Source organism: Notolepis coatsorum (assembly GCF_963971535.1).
Source record: "Notolepis coatsorum genome assembly, chromosome: 15".
Classification (NCBI taxonomy): domain Eukaryota; kingdom Metazoa; phylum Chordata; class Actinopteri; order Aulopiformes; family Paralepididae; genus Notolepis; species Notolepis coatsorum.
Genome location: NC_140179.1, coordinates 72,626,681 through 72,654,057, shown reverse-complemented (window position 1 = coordinate 72,654,057; position 27,377 = coordinate 72,626,681). Strand labels below are relative to the sequence as shown.

The 27,377-nt window shown below is 41.4% G+C and overlaps 1 protein-coding gene across 1 annotated transcript in view; it reads right to left on the bottom strand.

The window, feature by feature from the left end:
* The window catches only part of mtpn (myotrophin), a 109,060-nt gene extending 84,199 nt beyond the window's left edge, over positions 1-24,861 (bottom strand). The window contains exon 1 of the mRNA XM_084330059.1: positions 24,482-24,861. Within this exon, the coding sequence (XP_084186185.1) occupies positions 24,482-24,553 (72 nt within the window). The 5' untranslated portion in view covers positions 24,554-24,861. The remainder of the gene's footprint in view (positions 1-24,481) is intronic.
* Positions 24,862-27,377: the final 2,516 nt, after the last annotated feature.

Sequence of the window (27,377 nt, the reverse complement as noted above, 5' to 3'; positions counted from 1 at the left end):
GACCGACGTTAAATGAATCATGTAGTATGGGTGATATATTGATCATAGCAGTTTGTATGGATAATAATAATCAAAAACGCTGAAACTCACCGCAGCTTCCTCGTAGCGATGGGGGATGATACTGGAGCAAAAAGATCGCCATTATGGGATGTTGATCTATGCGCTCCATTTCCAGGTTGTATAATACTATATACGTCCAAATAATGTTGTTTATCGAGTTATGGCAACGGATCAATTATCCAGTGTGTCCAGATGGAGTCCCGCGAGCGATAGCGAGTGGCGGACGGAATAGGGGTGACACCAAGCACTTCCGGCCCCACTTCCGGTTTGGCAACTCGCCGATCGGCCACCAGGTGGCGGTATTGAAGCACTGGAGAGTTGAGTGGAGATCTACAGCACCAGTCATGACTCCGTGGGTGAAATGTGAATACCATGACGAAAATTTGAAATATTGATCTCGACGACGGCGTAATCAGTCATTGGCAGATTAAGCATGGCGAGGAATGACGTCTTAATCCGTCAATGGCGGAGAATGGGTTAAGATTAGGGCTGCAACTAATTACTATTTTGGTAGTCGACTAATATGTCGATTATTTTTTCGATTAGTCGACTAATCGAAAAACAATTATACTAAAAAATATATATAATTTTTAATTTTTTTTGCACTACCTATCTTTGTGAAAGTGGCTTCTCAGCTTTGGTCCAGCTGAAGACGGAGCAGAGGAACAGATTGGACATTGAGCATGACCTCAGAGTTGCTTTGAGACTCTTGTCAGGACCAAACAACATCCCCAGTTATCCCATTAGTTCCCCCAAACTTACTGTCGGTCTGTTATGTTAAGCTAAGAAGTCTTCAGCTGGCTGGACCAGAGCTGAGAAGCCACTTTCACAAAGATAGTAATAGTAACAAATTATAATAATTTTATTTTTATTTTTTTAATGACTAATCGACGCAACAATTCCTCGTCAAGGATTTTTTATAATCGACATCGTCGATTATGTCGACTAATCGTTGCAGCCCCGTTACCCCCTCCTGTTGGTTACTGGCAAAAATTACACTCTGCTGCATATAAATTTATTTGAACAACAAACGTCCACGAATAAAAAGATCCACAGAGAAATAAAGCCGATGGGGGTTTAGCCTTTCCAGACTTCAACTATTATTTTAAAGAGTTCTCTTTAAGACCACTGATCACCTGGTTTGATTCTCAAGCATTGGTATCCTGGAGACCATTAGAGGAGAACATAGTGGCACCACATAGACTGCAGGATATAGTGTACACCAACTTAGGGCTGGGCAATATGGCCAAAAACGTTAGAGATAAAATTATAAAATTATTTTCATATAACTCGATATCGATAATTATCGTCGATATAATGTCTGTCAAGTTTAATTAACTTCTTATGCCCGGCGCCGATGGACGGGCTATTAATAGACTTGTTTTGCTGCTGCGAATGTCTCGAGTTGATGTCGTCATCAGTCCGCGCACGTTAGCAGTTAGCCAGAGCAAGCCGTATATCCCATGACAATGTACTAAATATTACCCTAAAATACTCTGTTCCGCCCCAATACATTGCAACGACGTCCACCGTATACCCCACACTACTATAACCGTGCCCTCAGAATTCACGCCACACACCCACTCGGCACGTACACTATAAAATAGCGCTGTGCAAGCTAATTATCCTAGCCAGCCTTGTTTACAAAGTACTAAATATGACCCTAAAATACTCTGTTCTGCCCCAATACATTGCAACGACGTCCACCGTATACCCCACACTACTATAACCGTGCCCTCAGAATTCACGCCACACACCCACTCGGCACGTAAACTATAAAATAGCGCCGTTCAAGCTAATTATCCTAGCCAGCCTTGTTTACAAAGTACTAAATATGACCCTAAAATACTCTGTTCCGCCCCAATACATTGCAACGACGTCCACCGTATACCCCACACTACTATAACCGTGCACTCAGAATTCACGCCACACACCCACTCGGCACGTAAACTATAAAATAGCGCCGTGCAAGCTAATTATCCTAGCCAGCCTTGTTTACTACTTGAGTCCTACCCGCAGCGCGGACTCTCCTTCCGCTGTCGGCCATCTCCTTCACCGATTGGTTCGGTTGTTAGTGCGTGTGCTCATATCCAAGCTTGGAAAATCGATATATCGAAACTTTGCGACCACGTTTCATGTTTATTTAGAGGAAATAATTTATCGCGATAGTTATCGTTATCGTTTTATCGCCCAGCCCTACACCAACTTATCAATTAAGCAATGCAACTTGAGATTTGGCCCTCTTATTACACATGTGATCCGGATATGGCGTGACACACAGAAAAAGTGTACTAACCACCATAAATGGCACAGTCATTCTCCCCTATTTAATAACAATTTACTCCTTATTGCACAACAACCCATCAGATTTCCTAGATGGGAAAAGAAAGACATACACACATTGGGGGATATCTTCGATGACCATGGTTTCTGCAGTTATCAAGATATATTTAACAAATTTAACCTCACCAGTTCCACTCATTTTTTCTATCTACAATTAAGAGCAGCTTTGAAGGCTCACATAGTCCCATTAAATATTCCACTTGAGCACCACAGATTTCACAAATTCTTTTATGAAAAGGAGACATCGAGAGGCTTCGTCTGACTTTTATCGTCACTTACTCACGTCCTCATATGAGGTCCTTCCCCTAGACTCGGTTTGGAGGAAGGCTATCCCAAACTTGGAAGTCGATTTTGATTGGGATGCAGTCTGGGCAAACGTTCGGCTATCATCACGCAACCCGGATCACCAACAGATTAATCTTAATTTTGTTCATAGGACTTACCTGACTCCTAGACGTTTGCACCTAATGGGTCTCAGACAAGACCCTCGATGCTCCTTGTGTTTAAACGGTGCTCTTGGTACATTTATGCATATGTTTTGGGAATGCCCTCCTGTTAAGATTTTCTGGGAATTTCTGGGAATTTTCATCTCTGACCATACCTACACTGCAGTGGAGGTTTCTCTATGACAACACGTGAAACACAAATTCACTCATAATTCATAATTATTATTATTATTATTATTCTTTTATTAGAAACGTTTTCTTCAAAAATGGCCAACATTGACAGCTCTGAGCAGGCCTGCACTGCAGTAATGACTGCAGTAATATTCGTGCAGAATAACTGCACAGGTTGACCCAGGATTAAATAAATAATAGCCAATCAAAATAGGCTATTAACTTCATCTAAGCACGGTCTGTGCAGTTAAACTCTTGCCATTGAATGGGGGATTGAATGATTGACAGCCTTGACAATCCAATAATACACGGAGGATGAATGATTGGCAGCCTTTGAAATCCAATCAGAGTCTGCCTGGTAAAATACCTGCGGAACTGCAGCTGGACTGGCGTCAGTGTTCTAGTCAAAGTTGTGTTGCATCATCTCATATGTGCAATTTGCCTGAAGAACATTAATTTGCCTAATATAATCATTCATATTTTAAGATCTTTATTCACTTGTTCACTTATTGTTGTGCACTGCATCGTTTACATGGATGATATATATATATTTTTTTATCTCAGTTGAAGACTAGTGTAGTTGTAGTTGACGTGAACGTGCAGTCTTGGACTGTGAAGGCAAGCTAACTTGTAGCTAGCTACTAGCTTAGCAAACTAGTAGTTTACAGTACAGCTGTAACAACACAGTAGGCTAAATTAAACTTTGCGCCAACATTAGGACCGAAGTATAAACCAGCAACTGAGCAACATGAAGAAGTGGACTTATACATCTGGATCAGAAAAAAGTCAGTTGTAATGTTTGTAAAACGAAAGCCTGCTTAGCCTGGACGCTAACGTTAGCTAACGTTAGCCAGCCGAATTGTTAGAGACTTGATTAAGGGATTGAAACGTTGTTAACTTGGCTATGTCACATATAAACACAATGTAATGTATCACGTTGGCTGCTGGCTGCTAATGCTGGCTGCTAATGCAGCCTGCAGATAATATTTGCATGTGCACTGTGTTAGTGGTGCTGGCTAAATGAATGAATGTTGCCGCAAGCTTGTGGCTAGGCTAGCGTACTTTGCTGATGGCGCATGGCTGATCTAGTGCCTCTGTGACTCTGCTGATTTGTCACGGTGAGATTCATGTGGTGGAACTTTGGTGTGCTCTTATGAATGAGAACTGCTATCTTGTCCGTTGTGTGTGGGTTTGTGTCTGAAACGACCGGTGGCTTGTGTGTGTTGCGTGAGATGCAGAAGTAAACATTGCCAGGCATTCTGGTTAATGTAGTCGTTGTAGTTCTCGGACCGCTTTCACCCACAGTTAAAGGAGACATGACATGCTGGTTTGATGAAATGTATAGTGTAAATGAAATGAATAGTTTATGTATATTTAGTGATGCACGATATATCGGCCGCCGATATAATATCGGCCGATATGGCCGTTTTTTTACACATCGGTATCGGTCCGATATCAAGATAGGGCAGATATTAAAAAGAAATTAAAAAAAGAAAAAATCTGAAAATAAGTTACAAAAGTTTTTAAAAAATGCGTTTTGGAAAATAGCTCTTTATTTGATTATCATAAAAAAGTGTTTTCTATACAGAGATATCGACATCGGTAAATATCGGTATCGGCCAGAACAGCAATATTAATATCGGTATCGGCCACAATTTTCACATCGGTGCATCACTATGTATATTCAATAGTAGTATTGATAGTATATTAGTATGTATATTGATATTAATATTAATTAATTGATTGGTGTTGATATTAATATATAGTGTATATTAATATTATGTTTTCATCTGTGTCCACTGACCACTGACACACAGTGGGGGATGTTTTAAAAATATAATTTAATATATAATATAATAATTTGTGCTTCACCTAAAAATTTGGTCACCAGCCTCCACTGCTACACTGCCTTCTGTATTGTTGTTGAATGATGTTTCTCAGTTATAAACCTCTGTACATGTAAAGAGACTAATTTTGTCCGGTCTTACGGCTGCCAAAAAGTTGATAGCGTCACGCTGGATTCAACCGGATAAAATGTGCCGGAAGGTATGGGTTCTCTTACCTATCTCGATGTGATTTATCTAGAGATATCTACTGCACGAATTTTAGGTGTTAATGAAGCCAGCATAGCAGTCTGGGTAGCTGTGGTGGAGAAGATAAAGGGTAGCATATAAACTTGTAATTTTCTGATGTTAAATGAAATAGTGGATGTATAGTCCAAGTAGGGGTCCTGAGGGGGAGGGAAGGGGAAGGAAAGAGCAAGGAAGAGCGAGCAAGAGCACAGGTATTGTATTTATTATGTCTTTTAATCTACATTTATTTTGATTTATTGTTATTATTTCTTTTTTTTATATTTGATATTTTTATTTGTTTTTTTTAGACATTACAGTAGACAATACGAACGTGACATACATACACTTATCGACAAAACAAACAAAAGACAGAAAAAAAACAGTCCAGCACCAAAAAATATGTAGAAAGAAATATAATAATAATAATAATAATAATAATAATAATAATAATAATAATAATAATAATAATAATAATAATAATAATAATATATATAACATAATATGTAATAATATATATAACAATAATAATAATTAAATTAAAAAAATGTAAATAAAATAAAAATAAAAAATATTCTTTTTTTTAGAGATTACAGTAGACAATACGAACGTGGCATACATACTTATTGACAAAACAAACTAGACAGAAAAAATTTAAATAAAATAAAAAACCAGTCCAGCACCAAAAAATATATAGAAAGAAATATATATATATACTAATAATAATAATAATAATAATAATAATAATAATAATAATAATAATAATAATAATAATAATAATAATAATAATAATATTTATAACATAGTATGTAATAATAATATATATATATTATATATAAATAATTAAAAATAATAATAAATAAAATAAAAAAGATGTATATATATATATATTTATATATTTAATGTATATTTAATCTTTTCAACTTTTAAATGGTACATTACATCGCAAATCCACCTGCCAAATGTGGGAGGATGTTCATCTTTCCAGTTCATAAGAATGAGAAGTCTTGCTAGAAGGGAGGAATAAGCGATGCAGGTCAGTTGTGTTTTTGGTAGATGTAAGTCGTCGGAAAAGACGCCAAAAAAACCCAGGAAGTGACATGGTTTCAGTACCCGACCTGCCAGGTCTGAGTAGAGCTTAAATATGGACGACCAGAAGTCTGCTAGGCTAGGACATGACCAAAATGTGTGATACAGACCGGCCGGGGCTTGTTTGCATCTGTTACTTACAAGTAGGGCTGACCTTCGAATTTTTTTTTGGCAATCGAAGCTTCGGGGCCGAGCTTCGATTTTAATTCAAAGCTTTGAATAAAAAAATTTTTTTTTTTCTTTTTTTATATATAATTCTTTTTTCTTTTTTTTATCTTATGTTGTGAGACTTGTACAGCACTTTGGTAAACTTTGTTGTTTTTAAATGTGCTCTATAAATAAAGTGGATTGGATTAATGAATTAAGTAGCCCCTTTTGTGACTGTGACACAGTCAACACGGCTGTGTGATTTAATTCAAGGTGGATCGCTGTTGTCGTTTGAACAACTTCAGATTTCATGGGAACTACCAATCCCCCAAATCAAGAATGTTTAATAGGGATGCCCCGATCGATCGGCCACCGATCGTTATCGGCCGATATTCAGTATAAATATGCGGTCGGTGATCGGTGATAATGTTTTATTTTCACCGATCGTCAAACCCGATAACTCGCTGTCGCTGAGTTCTGTCTCAGACACCGGTGGTGCGGCGTCTGCTCTCGAGTCCAGCCCCTCCCACACGCATGTAAACACGGGTCTAGTCTAGTGAGACACGGGAGGACGGCGTGTCGTGTCGGCGTCTCCCTGAGCTAACGTTAGCTTAGCTACCGTTACAAAATGACCCAGTCAACTATTAACTTTTAGTTTAATACATGATGAGGCATTGTCTAACCCAGTGGTCATCACCAACCTTTTTAAGCCCAAGATCACTTTTTTTTTTTTTTGGTGAAGGCAAGATCTACCTATTGAAGCGTTGAGAGAAAAAGACAGCCAAGATTGTACTTTAAACTAAATGACTTTTATTTGCCTGTATTCTAATTACATGCAATGCTTTGGTCCAACATTAAAACGTCAAAGTAGAACTATTATGTACTTTCTCAGTCAGTGCTAAGTGCAGTCAGTGCTAAGTGCAGCATCACTTTTCACATCAAAACAAAAGTAGAACTGTAATGTGTACTTTCTCAGTCAGTGCTAAGTGCAGTCATCTTATGCAGCATCACTTTTCACATCAAAACAAAAGTAGAACTGTAATGTGGACTCTCATATTATTAACATTGACAAACATATTTACAATTAGCATTTTATAAAGTAGAACTGTAATGTGTACTTTCTCAGTCAGTGCTAAGTGCAGTCAGTGCTAAGTGCAGCATCACTTTTCACATCAAAACAAAAGTAGAACTGTAATGTGGACTCAGGGTAAGATCTAAAAAAAAATAAAAATAAAAAAAAAAATGTATTAATTTTTAATTTTCATGGAAAGATCTACAGGGACAGTCTCAAAGATCGACCAGTCGATCAAGATCGACGGGTTGGTGACCACTGGTCTAACCGAACGGTATCTAGCCGGCCAGCTACCGATAGCTCCTGACATCAACAAACGCTCCATCAAGTCTAGTAGAGACGTGTATGATAGCTCTGTTAGCTGTTATCTCACGTTAGCGCAAGTTAGTTCACTGTTCAAAATGAAATGTCCCATTGAACTAAATAATTCACTGAGGCGTTGTATTAACGTTATATATCCGGCTAGCAGTAGCTACAGATAGCTCCTGATATCAATGTCTTATAACACTGATTCGATGCGTATTCGAGCTGAGGGCTTGTGAATGTGATTTAACTAGGGCTGCAACTAATGACTAATTTGGTAGTCGACTAATCTGCCGATTATTTTTTCGATTAGTCGACTAATCGAAAACCAATGTAAACAACAACAAAACAATTTTTTTTTTTTTTTTTTTTTAATGACTAATCGACGCAACAATTTCTCGTCAGCGATTTTTTATAATCGACGTCGTCGATTATGTCGACTAATCGTTGCAGCCCTAGATTTAACGTTATACCAATACTAGGGTCCAGCTGCAGCGCCGGAGAATCCTTGTCGTAGCTCGAGGCTACTCGAGTATAGGGTCCAGGTGCAGCTCCGGATAATCCTGGCCGTAGCTGGAGGCTACTAGAGCAGTGGTTCCCAAAGTCGGGGTCGCGACCCAAAGGTGGGCCGCGAGCAGCCACGGATGGGCCGCGAGATGATTAAAAAAAAATAAAAATTATTTATTTTTTTATTTTAATTCTTTTTTGTCAGGCCACTGAACTTAGAAGCAGGCCAGGACAGTGTTTCTAGTTGTATTCTAAAATTCTATTCTATTGTATTCTAAAATGTGACTATATGGTTTTATATTAACTTAATAAATAAACAAAAACGAAAAATCTACTTATTTCAACGAACATTTCAAACTAAATAACAGATTATGCACATAAAACACTGAAAACAACCGAAGCAACAATAGTATTTTAATGAGGCTATTATTATTATCATTATTATTTTGCAACAAGTTAGCCCTCTCATAAATAGCACATATAAATGAATAACTAACTTGAACTAACTTAATAGGATTAAAGTGATATTTGGCGTAAAAAATCGGGCGCCTGACAACCAAAAAAAAAAAAAAAAAAAAAAAAAAGCCAGACGATGTGCATTGGGCCGCGGCTCTCTGACGCCTTATTTTCTGGGCCCCGGCCTGAAAAGTTTGGGAACCCCTGTACTAGAGTACACACAGACAGTGGAGCTTGTTGTGTGGTGGCGATGTCTCGCAGATAATACAAGTACAAGTCTAATTATATAATATATATATTTTATAAATAAAATTAAAAAAAATTATATAAAATTAAATAAAAAAAATTTTAATCAAAACGATCGGTATCGGCCGATATGGCTCACGACAATCGGTGATCGGTATCGGTGGCAAAAAACGTGATCGGGGCATTCCATTATAAAAGATACAAACCTGAAAACAAACGCACTAATTAACATTATTGTCAATAAAAGGACCACAGTAATGAGGCAGGAGGAACATATTTTTTTAATAATGGTAAAATTGTTATTTAAAAAATCTAGTGAAAAAGCTTAGCGTACAGCCCTGAGGTGTGCTGGTGGTCGATTTTGTGTTTTGAGCACAAAGTTCATCATAGATCTAGCCTCTTTATTTTGCTCTCAAAGTGCACCAGATTGATGCATTTCACTTTAAAATGTACAAAAAATAAGTTCCGGGGGGGGCATGCCCCCGGAACCCCCTAGAGGGGCAGAGGTTCACCCACCAGTCTCACAAAATCCTGTGGGAAACACTGAAGTGTGTATATATATATATACACGGTATATAAGGCATTATGACCCCCCCCCCCCCCATAGGAGAACACAGCTATAGAATTGGCTTTGAGCTCCTGTGAGAAAGGTGTAGCCTATCTTGTTGTTACACAAGACCCTGCCATGAAACACCTGATCTGGGGCTGACGAGCGCTAGCTTAGCTCTCCGTCTCCTCTGTGCTGGGCCACCAGCGGCAGATCTGATAAAGCCGGCGAGCTCATCAGGGGAGGGGATGAGCGGGGTGCCTGGTGCGGAGCTGCACCGCCTCGGTAATCAGTCCAGCTTAGGAGGGGTTACAGACGAGCTTCAGGATAATGCTAGTGTTGCTACGCTAGCTGCTCTGATAAGGCTTATGGAGAGCAGCTCCCTCCTCCTCACAGACAGGCAGTCGCAATGAACACCTTTAACATTGAATCTAGGGTTGCAAAATGTCTGTAATATTAAAAAGAATTAAAAAAAAAAAAGGTAAAAACTTTCCATGGGAATACACCATGCTGTATTGTCATATGCAGATATAAATATAAACCTTTTACCAGATCATAAGCCGATATAATTGCAACCCTCTAATAGAAATTAAAAAGACGCATTGTATTATATATTGTATTGGAGTGATGGGAGAATGCACTGTGCATTAAGGCTGTCCCCAAAGCCTGTTTTTGGGCTTCGAACTTCGTCAGGGTTTTACGAACGAACGTTCGAACCTTCGTTTTTAATAAAAATAAATAAATAAAAAAATTCAAAGTTTAAAATATTTTTTTAATAAATATCCTCAAACTAAATCCTCAATTTGAATAAAGTGATTAATCTGATTAAAAGTATTTTTTATTAAATCAACTTTCTTTAATGACTATAACGTTTTTTTTAATAGTATAATATTAGTGTAGCCTAAGCTTTATCTGCAACTGTGAAGAAAAACCACATTGGTTGAAACAGAATGAATAGACAAATATATTAAAAAAAAATTAAAAATTAAAATTTTGTATTCTAATGTTAACCCATTACCCGCCAAAATCGCTGTTCAGCGTTATTGCCCGCCATGCGTTGTCTGCCAATATCGCTGTACAGCGTGTTTCAAGTTCATATTTCATATTTTCGTCATGGAATTCATATTTCACCCACGGAGCCTTGTCATATGCTGCGGGAGCCATCACAACTCTGCAACGCTTCAATACCACCACCTGGCAAGTTGCCAAACCGGAAATGCCCGTTTCAGCTCGGTCCGTCCCCTAATTCCGTCCGGCCACTCGTTTATCGTCCCGGGACTCAATCCACACACCGTGGACATGGATCGTTGCCATAACTCAATAAACAACATGATTTGGGCGTATATTAGTATTATACAAACTAGGGATGTCCCGATCGCCTTTTTTTGCTCCCGATCCAATCCCGATCATGTAATTTTATATATTTACCGATTCCGATCGTTCCCGATCCGATCTTTCACATTAGTAATCAATTTTGACACATTTTTGTCAGAAACTGGCGGAGCAAGACAAGCCTCTCTGTTGCCTATACTGCCCTGTCAAGGCTAACCGCAGTAACTTGAAAAAAGTTAAAATTTAGTTATGAGTGAAATTGACCTTGTCAATAAATGTTTTATCTTGTGACCAAGTTTCAGATGTTAATGTCGCTCAGTTTTGGAGATATGGGGTTTTAAAAACTGCAGTAACTACAAAATCACTCAAAACCCAGGCAGACCGCAGTAACTTCCAAACAGTGAAAAATGCCTTTAAAGTGTTTTGACTTGCCATCGAAAATGTGTTATTTAAGCATTACATCACGCGCAGGAGTGGTTTGTGACCAATAAACCATGCCTAGGGGTGGTCGTTAGACCCCCCTAGGCATGGTTTATTGGTCACAAATCACGACTACAAGTGGTGTAAAGCTTTTATACAACTGCCAGATTCATCCAACCTTATTTCTATACAATAAACACACATTAATCGAAGATTTATTGAAAAAACCATCCGCCAGAAAAAGTAGTTCCCACAACTACAAAAAAGACAAGTTGCCTCCATGTGGAAGCAGCTTGAAGTGCATCCAACCAAACTAACACATCCAACTGTGTATTATTGGAATGATTGAGAGAAGTTGCCTCATGTGGAAGCAGCTTGAAGTGCATCCAACCAACTAACACATCCAACTGTGTATTATTGGAATGATTGATTGAAAATTTTATTACCAGATGCAGAATGGGTACAATACAGTACGGCTCAATACACACAAGTGTTAAGGGAATGCAGACCTACTTTCCATAGAACTTCATTCTTAGATGCTTCTATATAAAGTAGGTAAAACAAATTAAAACGTTTTCTTTGCCCTATAGGAAAAAAACGTTTTCTTCGCCCTATTTTTTTATTTATTTCTTTTAGCCTAAACTTAACCAGTTGGAAACCAGGGGTACAGTAATAAAATTAGCAATCAACCAATCAATCAATTCAATAGACCATGCTCACTTAAAACAGCGCTGCTTCTCTCTCAGTCTGACTCCCCCGCTGTTGCAGACAGGAGTGTGTGTGTCAGCGTTTCCGTTAGCCGGTAATTACCGGTATTTGACCGGCAAAATCTGTTGAAGTCCGACATATTTAATCTCTCCGGTCATAGTGTCCGGTGAAAATAGTTCCCTCTGGGCACAGTTTGATTATTTGAATTGTATTTGGATGGGCTGGAGTTGGGTGGCCTATGCGATGAACGAAACAATCATTGCGTTTGTTGTCGTTGCTTCGCCAAGCAGCCGGTCTGGTAATGACGACGCTGTGTCAGCGAGAGCTTGCTGCTGGATTTGCGGAAGGCATGCAGCTGCAGACCCACATAACCCACCAGCTTTGCTGGCACAGTGCGGTCCCCAGACCTGGAAAGCTGCTCTGCGGGTCTGCAGCTGGATGCTTTTTGCAAACTAACTGTGGCCGGCTCGCGCTGACAACAGCTTTCATTGTTGGACCGGCTGCTTGGTGGAGCAACGATGAAACGAATGTAATGAATCGTTCGTCGCATGGGCTATTTAATTTTGGCCTGTTTTGGTACGGTTCGGGTGGTCAAGTTGTGCTTGGAGGGAGTTGTTTTCACCGGACATTATGACCAGCACCAAGTCGTTGGGAGGTGGAGATATACATCACGCAAACCCACGATAATGTTGCCGTCTCTCTCTGCCAAATTTCTCAGTTCTTCGCTTGATATAATTAATACAAATGTCCAATATAACGGAATTCGTTAGCTCATAAAAATGTGATTATAACAGACTGCTGTTTAGTGTCGGACCGACTGCCCACATACGCGGTCTATTTTATTTCAAGTCAGCAGCAGCACGGAGTATCGAGGGACTTATTTTATTTGGAATATATTAATGACTGTATACGCAAAAGTAGCCTAGTTTTAAGTAATAATATTATAAATCTACATGCCTTGAGGATGACATTCTTTATATAGCCTGCCTATCAATTGTTTTAAAGCTCAATAAACTATGACCGGAATTAATCTCATTTGTCCGGTAGATTGAAATCTTGCAGGTCACGGAGACCGGCAACAATTTTTTCTAACGGAAACCCTGGTGTGTGTGTGTGTGTGTGTGTGTGTGTGCGTGTGTGTGTGTGTGTGTGTGTGTGTCACAGTGTGTGTGTGTGTGTGCGTGCGTGTGTGTGTATGTGTGTGTGTGTGTGTGTGTGTGTGTGTGTGTGTGTGTATGTGTGTGTGTGTGTTTGTGGGTACGCCAGCGTCGGACAGTGTGAGAGAGAACGCTGCAGTCAGTAGAAAGTAGGAAGGAAGAAATTTAAATCAATCAATTAATCAATCAATCAATCCGCGATTTTTCTTTTGTTCTAGATTGACTCAAGACCCATCAATTACATCATCCAACATTGTTTAAAGGACTAACACATTCCCCTTGACAGAATCGCTTCATATTTAGTCGTTATGGTGCTTTCAACATAACCATTTGTTGTCCGCGATCTTGTTTTCTCCCGGAGTGAGCCGGGGAGTGATATGTGATTCGGTTGTGGGCGGGTCCTGAGCCCAGGACCGTGGATTGTTGCCAATAAAGACGTGTAAATGGCCAATCAGAATCGAGAAATTTGCATGCCGTTGTATAAAGGTAGATAGATGATAGTACCCAGATTTAACATGTATTAATGAAGTAATCTTTAGGCATACAAAAATATGACATAATTATTTTAATTAACCCCAAAAAAGCAGATACTGCACTCTGCTGCACGATTTCCTTAAATAATTATACAGGTAATGTACAGGCAAAGTGCAGTAACTTCAAATACAATGTTGTTTTCCCTCCAGCTTTCATAACTTAACCTAGCCATTTTATTTGGATCATCATTCCAATATATTCAGGTATTAAATTTCATTTTCAAAATGGCTAGGTTAAGTTCTGCTTTTTTGGGGTTAATTAAAATAACTACGTCATATTTTTGTATGCCTAAAGATTACTTCATTAATACATGTTAAATCTGGGTACTATCATCTATCTACCTATAACACATTTTGGATGGCAAGTCAAAAAACGTTAAAGCCATTTTTCTCAGTTTCACTGTTTGGAAGTTACTGCGGTCTGCCTTGACAGGGCAGTATAGTCCTGGGTGCAAGCGCGGCGGCTCTTGTTATTACATTCATATGTGCTTCATATGAGAAATATTAAAAGTTTCAATATATGTTTGCACATTAGTATACATTCAGTGTTCGACTTACGTAATGATTAGCTCCATTCTGGTCTGAAACGCAGACGATAATCCTCAGTCACACAGCAAATAATTGCCGTTATCTGAAAAGTTAGTCTGAAAACTCCGCCTCCAGCTGCTGCTTCATGAGTTTCCTCCACGCGAAATGTCCTCCTTGCAAACATTGCAACTGGCTTGACTTTCTATTTTAAAATGCTTAGTTCCAAACCTCTAGCAGCTGCTCAAGTCAGTGGATAACCGTGTTTCGGGAGCAACGTGTTGTTGTGATGTGACTGAGCGTCTAAAATTAAAAGGGAATGTGTTTGTTGCAACGGTGTAAATTAAAGGGAATGTGTTTGTTGTGGAAAATTATTCTGCTCTGTGTGACAATAAATACATTAATGATATATTATATGTAATTTAAAACCAAAACTAAGGCCTCCGTATGAGTTTAAGACGTGAACATGGTCATGTTTTTTTGACTGCCGATTTTTATTTAAAAAAAATGCCTGATCCCGATCCTCTGAAAAGCACGTGATCGGCGCCGATCCCGATCACGTGATCGGGACATCCCTAATACAAACCGGAAGTGGATCGCCTCGATCCCCACCACATACCTGGGATCTGTTTGTTCCACTCTCATCGCCCAACGGTACGAGGAGACTGACGTGAGTTTCAGCGTTCTTCTTTATCATTTTCAATACAAACTGCTCTGATCAATATATCACCCATACTACATAAATCATTTAACGTCGGTCACGGAATTATAAACGACCCCCCCCCCCCCGTTCACCCGCTGATGATCAGTCATAACGTTTAGGACCATGTACAGTTAACATTTTTTATATAGCATGGATCGGTATCAAACTGCATTTGATAATCTAATCAATCAATCAACAACAATTGATCAATTGTTCAGTACAGCAGCGCTATTAGTCCGTTAGGCTGTCGCCTGATCCCCGTCCGGGTCATAGTACCAAGCTGGCTATATGGCTCTGGCTAACGTTACCCCGCTAACGTTAGCATTATGTCTACTGTCGTGAACCATTTTAAATCGGGCATGTAAAAGAGTTTGGGGAACGAGTAAAATGTGCAGGTCCTCTTCTCAGACCTGTCGGGCAAAGCACTGCACAGCACACGCATCATGTCGGCTAGCAAGCTACACGTCACGGCATGTTGATACGATAGTAGCCCCTCGGATAGCACTCGGTGCATCACAGTCACGAAAGGGGCTACCACGATAGCTAACTAACGTTAACGTTACAAGCTCAAACACCTTATAACTACTGTTGTGTCCCTAAGTTCCCTGGCAGAATACTTTGTTTGTGAGGACAATGGTATACAAAGAGGAGAGAACCATTTTAAATCGGGGCATGTTAGGAGTTTCGAGAATGCTGGCTAGTAACTTAGCTACTAACGTTATATACACAATATGTACAACGACACAATGATTTACATTAGTATATTTAAAAATATGGTAACGTGGTTGTGGCTTTTACAAATAGTGGTTAGCTTTAGAGATAAATGGCTATGTGGCATAGTGGGCAAGGCGCTCGCCACGAATGCGGAGATGCTGGGCTCGCCTGTTCGAGCCCAGCGCTCCACATTGCTTTCAGTTTAGCTGGTCGTTCATACTAATACACATTGGCCGTATTAGGGGGTGGGAAACTGATGGGTGGGGATCGGGCGTTGTGGACAGCGACTCCTACAGGTCGGTTGGTGCGCCTGCGCAGTAGAATCAGGAAGTGTCTGGGGCAGCGTGAGCCTCCCACGCGTTACTCGCCACTGAGAGATCGAGCTGCGCAGGTGAAAAGATGCGACTGCTGTTACCTCAAGTACCGGAGGGGACTTGTGCCATGTATGACTTAGTCCACATTGCAGCCGGCTTGTGGGAGGCAAGAAACAGCGTTCGTGACAGGGGAGGGTTGAATTGGATGATACGAAATTGGGATGGGAGAAAAATATAGAAAATGGGAGAAAAAGTGGATAAAAAAAAAAGAGATAAATGGCTATGATCACGGAGCAATAGTGTTAGGTGAAACAGATACTAGCTCCTCGGCTAGCCTAGTAGTAACAAGAAAGCTCTTTGCTTCCTGCCACTACCTGCCTGTGATTCTCAGCGCCCCTGCTGCCCTGTACCTGCTGTGACGTCATCATTAACACTTTGAGACGCCAGCCGTGTTTTCCTTTTTACCCCCTTGAATGCCCAAGGCCACTTCAATGTTAACGTTAATATCGCCTAATCTATGTTTTAAATTATGGCCATGTGTCTAACTACTGTCTAATCTGCCCGTCACATTATCAATGACCTATTTCCAGTCAACATTGTTGAAGCAGATTAACGGTTCATTTCCGTTTCATAGCATTTAGAAAACCCCTCGTTTTCACGGAGAAAAGGAGGTTTCCATGATAATCGCCTTTTACTGGAATATTCTAGAACGTTGTCATTGTTCTGCCTATTTATGAATCGTTTTCAAATAAACGCTAGATTATCGATAGTATATGTGTACGCATGCACGCTCGTGGTGCGCGCTGAAAATCGCTTCTCCTATTTCCTGACGGTGCGCATAGTCAAACAGCCATATCACAATCACATAAAAGCTTATATATCCGTGAAAACGAGTCTGATTATCCTTAGACTTGTAACATAGATTCATTACCAGAGATCAGATGGTATCCAAATGGATTATTCCAATTCCTGATCGCCATTTGAAAAAATCTATCTTTTTATTGATTCACTGTGTATACAGTAAAACACATTCCCCGTGGCTCTGAGAGTCCAGCATGAAGCTGGTAGATGCCGGCTGCGTGAGTGAGAAGTAAAATGTGGAGTGCAGGTTTTTTTTTCTCGTTCATTTTCATTGAGTTCAATCCAAAAGGGTGAATTACCACCTGGGAGACGATAGGGGGCGCTTTTTCACATGCGAGCGCCTGAGGTAGCTGAATTTCCAACGGTAGACTTGGTTGATGAAATATGATTTCAGATCGCAAAAAAAGAAAAAAAAGGAGAAAATACGATAACTCTCGTGAGTGGGCATTCAACCCGCGCGGGGTAAACCCAAGAAATCTCGGGTGTGGCATGCAAAGTGTTAAGATGACACAGGCACGTTATGAACCATGGATTAAAATATGCATATGGTGATTGTGGTTGGGCGGACAACATTTGATAAAAACGCTAAAACTGGGTCAATTTCGAAACTTTTTTCCCCCTCTTCATGAAAGTCACCGTTGGCCTAGTCCAGTGATTCCCAACCTGGGGTCCACGGACCCCTTGGGGGTCCGCCAGGGGGCGCAGGGGGTCCGCCAGACCACAGGTGATTTTGAGGTCTTTTTTTTTTCTTTCAGAGAAATATTTAATTAGCACATTTTTATCATCAGAAGCATGAATAGTCTCTCCACTACAATAAAAAATAAAGATAAATAAATAAACATCTAGACATGATTGTTGAACGTTAACAGTAGGCTACCGGGTAGCCGCTAAAACGCGAATCAGTTGACTGTATCACTTTCCGTAGCTAGCCTAGCACGCTAGTTAACTTTCTCGGCTCGTCTGCAGTCAGCCGCCAGAGGCGAAAATGTGTGACAAACGAAAAGGAGATGACGGCAGCTCATCTGCAAAAAAATTAGGACCTACAGCAATCGCGAAAATTACATCACCATGGGCTTCACTGAGGGACCAGACAAACAACCTGAGTGTGTGATTTGTGGAGAAATGTTGGCAAACTCGAGCCTGAAGCCCAGCAAGCTGAAGAGACATCAGGCGTCTAAGCACCCAGAAACCGTTGGGAAGGATCCGGACTTTTTTCTGAGGAAAGAACAGTCTCTCAAGGCGAACAAGCCCGTTGATGTTAGAGTAGCGTGGAGCAGGGGTGGCAGTGATTTACAGAAGGCTACCGAAGCCTCCTTTGAGTGTTCGCTTTTAATTGCAAAAGCAAAGAAACCGCACAATATTGGCGAGCAGCTCATCAAACCAGCCTGCATCAAAATGGTTTAGAAACTGTGCTGCCCACAGGTGGCGGATAAACTAAAATCAGTACCACTCTCGAACAATGTAGTGAAAGACCGAATTGATAAGATGTCAAGTGATTGCGAGCAGCAGCTGTCAGAAAAGCTTAGAAAGGGTCCATTTGCCATACAACTTGAATGAACTACAACTGTCGCAGACGAGGCTGTGCTCATCGTTTATGTGCAGTATATCGAAAATGAGGATCTGAAGCAGGACATTCTCATGTCAGTCAACCTTACTACCACCACTCGAGGTGAGGATATTTTTACTGCAGTGGATTCTTACTTCATTCAACATAAATGCAAACCGTTCACCATTAGGGCCTGATTTGAGAGGATGAATACAGGATTTGAATATTGGCCAACATTTTGAAATACATATGGTGCAAGATGAGATTTGTTGATTGAAGGCACAAGTCAAAGAAGCATAGTGGGTCTAATTATGATGCATATGCCTGTGTATAAGCAGTTTGTTATTAAAATGACAAAAAAAGTATTAAAATTACCAAAAAAACGTATTTTATGGTATTTTATTAGGAGGGGGGTCCAGGAATTTCATCAGAGATGTTTGGGGGTCGCTGGGGGAAAAAAGGTTGGGAACCCCTGGCCTAGTCCACATTGTTTATTGAACAAAAATACAACATGCAAGTGGGCCTTTAAGGTTCTAGCGGGATGGTGTCAAGAGAAGTACCTCTCCCTGAACGTCAGCTAAACAAAAGGAGATGATTGTGGACTTTAGGAGGTCGGGGGTCAGGGACTACAGCCCCCTCAGCATCGATGGGGCACCGGTTGAGAGAGTGAACAGTTTTAAGTACCTCGGAGTCCACATATCCGAGGACTTGACATGGACCACACACATTGACAGTGTTATCAAGAAGGCACGACAACACCTCTACTTCCTTACAGGGCTCTACGCTAACCTTTTTCACTAGGGGCACAGGTGCTCCTAAATGAAAAAATTTAGGAGCACACAAAGAAATTTAGGAGCACCCAAAAATATTTAGGAGCACAGTGAAAATATGTCAAGTAACAGAGTTTCTTCTTTTTTTTCAAAAATAAATGTATATTTGTACTGTGCGTGCATGTGCAAACGGGACACATCTGTGCAATAGCACATACCACCAAAGTCACTGGCCCACTGTGTGCGTGTGTGTGTATCATCTGCGTGTGCAAATGGGAATGGGACAGACATTTGAACTATTAATTAAGTGATTAATGCCTACTATGGCAAAGTTGTAGCCAACAACGAGGCCTAATAAGAAAGGCAGTGATATTAAACAAAAAGGATACACTGGCTTTACAACCAGGGCCATCAGTAGAGGGGGAAGCTAGTGTTGCTCTTTTAGAAAAATAATCCTTTCAGGGTTGCCTATTGAAATACTGTACACCTCCAGTACAGTAGTTTGCGTGTCAGGTAGACCATTGATTGACAGTCGATTCTGCCAATTACGACGTCACACCGTTGCACTCTGGCCGTCCGGCGCTGCAGCTGGACCCTATTGCCACACCGCTTGCACTCTGGCCGTCCGGCGCTACAGCTGGACCCATTGCCCACCTCTGCGGTTGATAACGCTAGCCAAGTTAGCTGTACACACATACACAGTGGGCCAGTTGTAGGGGTGTAACAATGCATCGCAATGCATCGATCCTACTTTGCAATATTTACAAAACATGACTGTTTTCGAACTCTAGCCATGGGGAAATGTTTAGCCAATTCACGTTAAATTTGTATGTCTTCCCTCCGGCTCCAGTGGGTGTAGCTTCGCTAGCTACAGTGGCTACATTGGGTGCTACAGTGGGTGTAGCCTCGCTAGCTTGGCCAACTTCGCTAGCATGCTGGCTAGCGTCAGTATCTTGGTTAACGTTAACCATCACCTCTGTAACATGAGCTGCCTCGCCTGACTTCTCATTCTCCGGTATCTTTCGCGCAAAATAAAAATGAATGGGCTTCGACATGGCTGTATTATTGTTTGACTCAGACAGTGACGCAGCCGCTGATCATTACTTTCGGTTTCCAGTCACGTGACCACAGGAAACTACTGTGATTGGAACGTTTATGCGGCTGTGAACTGTGGGACTTGTAGTTTTTTTAACGATTCTCGCAGTGGAGAAAAAAAAGGACGAATGAGAGGCTGTACTCTGCACTCGCTGGCCCCACTCGCACGCCGTGCGAGTACTTGATTTTGCATGTTCGCACGCACATATTTTTAGGGGCATATGCGAGCAATATGATCGCACTGTAGAGCCCTGCCTTAGGCGCTTAAGGAAGTTCAACGTGAGTCAGAAGATCCTCAAGAACTTCTACTCATGCACAATAAGAGAGCATCCTGATTTGGGAATAGCACTGCACAAGACCGCAGCAGACTACAGAGAGTGGCCCGTTCAGCCGAACGCACAATTGGAGGGGGGCTTCCCACTCTCCAAGGCATTTACAACAAGCGGTGCATGGGGAAGGCTAAGAGAATAATCAAAGAGTCCAGCCACCCAAACAACTGCCTCTTTGAACTGCTGCGGTCAGGCAAGCGATACCGGAGTCTCATGGCAAGCACAGAAAGACTCAGAAGGAGCTTCTATCCCCAGGCCATCAGGATGCTCAATGAACAATGATTGCTCAATGAACAAGGCTTGAACAATGAACAATCGTAACAACTAGGGGTGCACCGATATATCGGTCGGGTATCGGTATCGGCCGATAAGTGCCTTGTTGACTGCTATCGGCCTATCGGCCGATAAGCTCAAATGTGCCGATAGCAGTCGCCGATAACTAACCATCCATTTGTGTAGCGTCAAGACAAAAAAAAAATTCACTCGCGACCTACCTGCACAACGCCCGCCGTCCGCCCCACACACACACAAGCTACTGCATCAAAGTTACTATTTATGATTAACAAGGCATTCGTTTTGTGGCATTAGCGTTATATAGTTAGTGTTACACGGACAATAACATCAGCATATTATTATTACCCATAGCAGCAAGGCATTACTCCGAGTCCGTTCATAGCCGGGAGGCAGACGACTAACGTTACTGGTGAAAATGTGATTTACGTTGGAATACTCCTTTGCCAACTTGCTGTACTTTGCTTGCAGGTCTGCAGCCATTATTACTGGATTAAGAATAGCCCCAACTTTAGCCAACGTAACGTTATGGCTAAACCTTTAACATTAGTTAACCCTAGCTTTCGGTTAGCTGTTCAATGCTAATGTAATAACACAACCAAGCGAATCCATCAGAGCTCCCCATCAACACCGCTCTGTCGGGAGGATGGCATTTAAGAAAGTATCTGCTGTTAAAATGACACAAACATTCGTTTTGTGGCATTAACGTTATTATAGTTAGTTACACGTTCAATTACATCAGCATAGTATTTACCCGAAGATAGCAAGCAAGCCGTGCATAGCTCGGTTACATTCCGTTGCTCATTCCGTACCCAACTACACATTCTGCAATCTGTTAATAAAGTTTTCAACCAGACAAATGTATAGAAAGGCTTTGTTTTATTATAACATTTGTTGCAGTAAAATCATTGTGTCTCGTTTGGCCATCCTGTGGAGCGCGCTGGTCGGCGGGCACTGCCGGGCAGCTAACTTATTAGCTTGTTGTGGTTCTGAGTTTGACTCGCATTCTCACAAGCAGATCAATGGCGGCATGCCCCGAAGTAGAAAAATGAATATTCGCTTGGTGGTAAGCAGGAGGTGGGTGCTAGCGGTGTGGCGTAATTGGCCGAATCGACTGTCAATCAAAATGGTTCCATTGCATTGGTTGAAAGCTCTGGTTGAGAGAATAGTATCCCGCTGCAGGCCGCCAGAATGGTTCCATTGCATTGGTTGAAAGCTCTGGTTGAGAAAATAGTATCCCTCTGCAGGCCGCCAGACGATACTGGGAGAGGGATCAGTGATACCATAAACATATTTCTTGATGTTTCCTTTTTTAAGTAAGTAAAGAGGCCTACAAATACAAACACACATACAAATATACAGTAGTTTCATTAAAAAAATTAAAAAAAAATTAAAAAAAAAATTAAAAAAAATATTAAAAAAAATTAGAAATACTTATTTTTTGCCACAATTATCGGTATCGGTATCGGTATCGGCCGATTGTGTTAGTTGAACAATCGGTATCGGTATCGGTGGCCAATTTTCATATCGGTGCACCCCTAGTAACAACCATCAAATGCACTCACAGCACACACATCCACACGCACACACTCACTTTAAACAAACAACTCACTGCAGCACCCACTTTACAACACCTAAACACACTTTATATTTATTGGCAAAGAATTTGCACTACAACCCATATCTCATTACACCTTACTGTAAATTGTACCTAAATTGTACCTTATCCCATTTCTGCATTGTACTGTATAGTGTATAATAGTATATTGTAACTCAGTTACTTTTCTACTCTGCATTGTACATTGTATATATGTATATATTGAACACCTTTGTCTATGTACTTGACTTCTATTTTATACTTATCTTTTTATCTAGCACAATCTCTGGAGCAAAACAGAAAGAAGCATTTTATATAAAAGTATTCTGTACTTCTGTATGACAACTAATAAAGAAACTTGAACTTGAAACTTGAACTCTAACCTAGTCCTAGCCAGCTTCTACTAATATAACACGTTAGCTCTAACCTAGCCAGCTTCTACTTACAGTGTTTCTCAAAGTGGGGGGGGCGCCACCCAGGGGGGGCGCAGAGGCATGACAGGGGGGGCCTTGAGATTTTTTTTTTTTAACTTTTTTTTTTTTCGTTTTTTTTTATTCCAGAAAATTATCACTAAAGTGCTATCTGTTGCAGCTGCACTGTTCTCCATGAAAATACCATTTCTCAAAATCTGAAAATCATTATTTAATAAAACAAGAAAAGGATCACCAAGTTACTCTGTGTAACAGAGGCAACTCGCCCCTGCCACGATTTCGACCATGCCTTGAGTGGGAGTCGAACCCCAGGCGTCCGCACTGCGGGCGACATCACAAACCGCTGCGCCAAGAAAGGAATTCCCTTCCAAGCGCTCAGTTTGGATGCCTCTGGGGAGTGAGTTTTACACCCGTTACACTCACCCCCCCTAAACTCACACCACCCAAGGCATCCGGGTCACGGCACCAGTGTAACAGAGGCAACTCGCCCCTGCCACGAATTCGACCATGCCTTGAGTGGGAGTCGAACCCCAGGCGTCCGCACTGCGGGCGACATCACAAACCGCTGCGCCAAGAAAGGAATTCCCTTCTAAGCGCTCAGTTTGGATGCCTCTGGGGAGTGAGTTTTACACCCGTTACATCTGGATAAAAAAAAAACTTTACAGACAACATTGAGACAAAGCTTCCTGACACATCTCCATCCAAACTCTTGGAAGAACTCTTTGAAATCTCATCCGATACCACCTAGAGAGCTAGTTTCAGAGTGTGGTGCTGAGTACCAAGTATCTCATCTCATGGCCCACCAAGTATCTCATGATGCAGCAGTTAAGGTGTTGATACCATTCAGCACCACATAGATCTGTGTGAAGCTGGCTTTTCATCCATGACAGCTCTGAAAACAAAATATAGGGCCAATTTGAAAGGTCACGATATTGGTGTTATTTCAATCAATTTAAACATGGCCCATTTCATGACTATTTTGTTGGGGCGAGGGGGGGGGGCAAAATATTTTGGTCCGCCAAAGGGGGGCCTGACAGAAAAGGTTTGAGAAGCACTACTAATATAACACGTTAGCTCTAACCTAGCCAGCTTCTACTAATATAACACGTTAGCTCTAACCTAGCCAGCTTCTACTAATATAACACGTTAGCTCTAACCTAGCCAGCTTCTACGAATATAACACGTTAGCTCTAACCTAGCCAGCTTCTACTAATATAACACATTAGCTCTAACATAGCCAGCTTCTACTAATATAACACGTTAGCTCTAACCTAACCAGCTTCTACGATTATAACACGTTAGCTCTAACCTAGCCAGCTCCTACTAATATAACACGTTAGCTCTAACCTAGCTAGCCAGCTTCTTTTTACCACAACCAAAGCACCGGTGTTAGCTTAGCTGGCTAAAGAAGCAAAGTCTAGCTAAAGAAGTGCCGCATACATTATCTTAACGTGTTATTATAATACAACATCCATACTAGAGGGATGATTTAAGACAATACGGGGAATTGCTCAAAACGATAGAAACACTTCTTCTAGAGAGTTTCAAATGACGTTAGCCGTGCTGGCTGGTAGCGAGCTAGCTAACGTTAGCATGGTAGCGTAGTGATCTTTTGAGCTAGTTTCCAGACGTGTCCAGTGCTCGCGTTATTGCAGACAACGACAACAAAAATAGCCAGCTTTCCCCATAATGGTCTTACCTGTATCAGCAAGTTTTTAACCTCGTCAAGGTCCCCGTTTTTCAAGGCCCACATCAAGTCTTTATCCCCCATTTTCCTGCTGCGTTGAGGAAAAAAGAAGCAGTTGGGTGTGTGGTGCTGTGTAGCTTCCCTGTTCTCTCACTTCAGCTGTCAACACAGCGGGCTAAGTTATTATTATCCGACTGGATGTGTCACACTCCTCCCGAGGCAGCTCTGTGGGGCTTTTTTACTGAGCAGAACAGACACAAACTATAATCTAAATAATATGTTTATGGATTGTTGAGAGTGGGACGCAGAGGGCGGACGGACAAGAAAAAAGATTCCAAAAGAACTTCCAAACAGGCAAAGTAGTACAGGAGGAGGAGGGGGGGATCCGCCTTTCTTCTTGCGCCTCGCAAAGTGTTTCCCGTGCCGTCGGACTACCCGGAAGATAACGCTATAGGCTCATTGTTTTAGGTGCAAAACCAATTGTATGGCAAAATAATGTGTGGTATCAATATTAGGCAATGTATTTATTTATCTGATTATGAATAATCCCTAGCTATGCCATAAATGTCATGATGTCATATTTATGTTGTGTATATCATAAATGTCACTATGAATTGAAAATGGGGGACTGATTGATTGATTGAAAACTTTATTAATAGATTGCAGAATGGGTACAGTACAGTACAGCTCAATACATACAATTGTTAAGGGGATGCAGACCAGAGAAAGACTTTCGTCTTGTTTACCTCAGGGTCCCCCATTTTCAATTCATCATAACATATATGACATACATGACATACAGATAGACAGTACTGCTACATCTATGACATACCAGATTTGCAAATACAGTACTGTTTGTGATACGAAAAGAGTCCAGAAAAGAGAGTATACATTTGATGTAGAAACTGTACATTGGAGGAGGTTGGGTAGGTGGGGGGGTGGGGGCAGGGCCGTATTAACAACCGGGCCGTCCAGGCCGTGGCCCGTGGGCCTCTAGTGATGAGGGGCCTCAAAAAAAAAAATAAAAATTAAAAAAAAAATTGGAGGCCCCTGGTCACTAGAGGCCCAAATTATAATTATATATTTTTTTACTTTTAATTTATTTTTTGAGGCCCCTCGTCACTAGAGGCCCCAAATATTTGTTTCTTTTTTTTTAACTTTTATTTAAAAAAAATTTGGAGGCCCCTCGTCACTAGAGGCCCCACATTTTATTTAATTTTTTTTCTTATTTTGGAGATTGATGTCATATTGTGACACTGAAATGAAAACATATTTCATCAACTAAAATATTTAGTCAACAAAAATATTTCATCAACTAAAATATACAGTACGTCACACCCTGCCGTCTGCAAGTGGCTAATCTTGAGTATTTTTTCTCCTCTTCATAAGAGTTTGAGGTTTTCCGTTTGAGGTAAAAACAGCAATAAAAAAAAATCTCCACATCCCAGCCCCGACGCCTGAATACTTTTACCAACGGATTTCGCGTTCTGCGCTCTGATTGGCCACTGACGTTTCTGGTAGCGCCAATCGTGTGACGCCTCTTTCTTTCACCGGTTAAGCTTAGGCACTCTTTCGAAGTTGGTTAAGGTTAGAGTTTGTCTTAGAGCAGGGCGATAGAACACCAGCCCTGATTCCATACTCTAACCTTAACCAACTTCGAAAGAGTCGCATAAGAAACGTCAGTGGCCAATCAGATCAAAAATATGATTGATTGTTTGATAATGAGGGGTGAGAGACGTTGAGTCTACGTGACACTGATGTCCAGGTCCAGGGGTCACTGTTAGGTCAGGTCAGGTCAGGTGACCACTGACCGCGAGAATTGCACTTGCAAGTTGATCAAGTAGGCTAAGACTCGAGTAGTACTGTATGATCATATGAGACTCAAAAAACATGGATAAAAAAGTTAAACGGTGGGAAACCGGAGCTACTAAGTTAAAATCTAAACAGGAAAGGGACAGAAAGAGCGCGTTACTTCGGCAAAGCATACCGACTATCTCTACTTTTTTCACCCCGTCAGGTACGGAGGAGGATAGCCCCCTGGCTAGCACTAGTAGTAGCACCAACGTTAAAGAGGCTGAGCCAGGCGCCGCGGGCAGAGAGGACGAGAATGCTAACGTTATTATTATTGATGCTAGCGACAGAGAAGAGGCAGCGGCAGCCTCTAGTTCAGCCGGCCCACCACCACCAGTGGCTGCCACCTGTTCGTATACGCCCGCCGCATCTCCACAGCCCAGCCCCAACACCAACACAAATGACTCTGACTCTGAGGCAGACCGCGATGATGACAGCCCGCCGCCGGCGGTGCTTGAACATGAAAACCAGGAGGATTGGTTGGACAATGTTACGGATCCAGCTTTTTTTTTTTTTTTTAAGTGACATATAAAAACGCCACTGTGTGTGGGTGTGGGGGGGGGGGGGCTCCACAAGAATCTGGCCCGGGGGCCTCTGAATTCTTAATCTGGCCTTGGGTGGGGGGGACTGTACATTGGAGGTGGTTGGGTGGGTGGGGGGGAGGTTGGGTAGGAGGGGTGGGTGGGGGACACTGTACAACTGTACAAGCAAAACTGTACATTGGAATATTGACAAGACCATACTTGGTCATTTACTGTACATTGGAGGGGGTTGTGTTAGGACATTTACAGGGGCCAGTTTCGAATTGCAGTCTCCCGTAGGTGTTTTTTGAGAGTGTTTTTGAAAGTGGGTAGTGATTCACATTCCTTTACAGCTTTGGGTAGGGCGTTCCACATTGATGTGGCATAATTGCGAAACCCTGATGTAAACAAGACGAAAGTCTTTCTCTGGTCTGTCTGCATCCCCTTAACACTTTGGATGCCGCGCCTCCCTGTCTCAAAACGTGGTTGGATGCCAGCCTTAACACTTTGATTACCGGCCATTAACATGGTAAAGC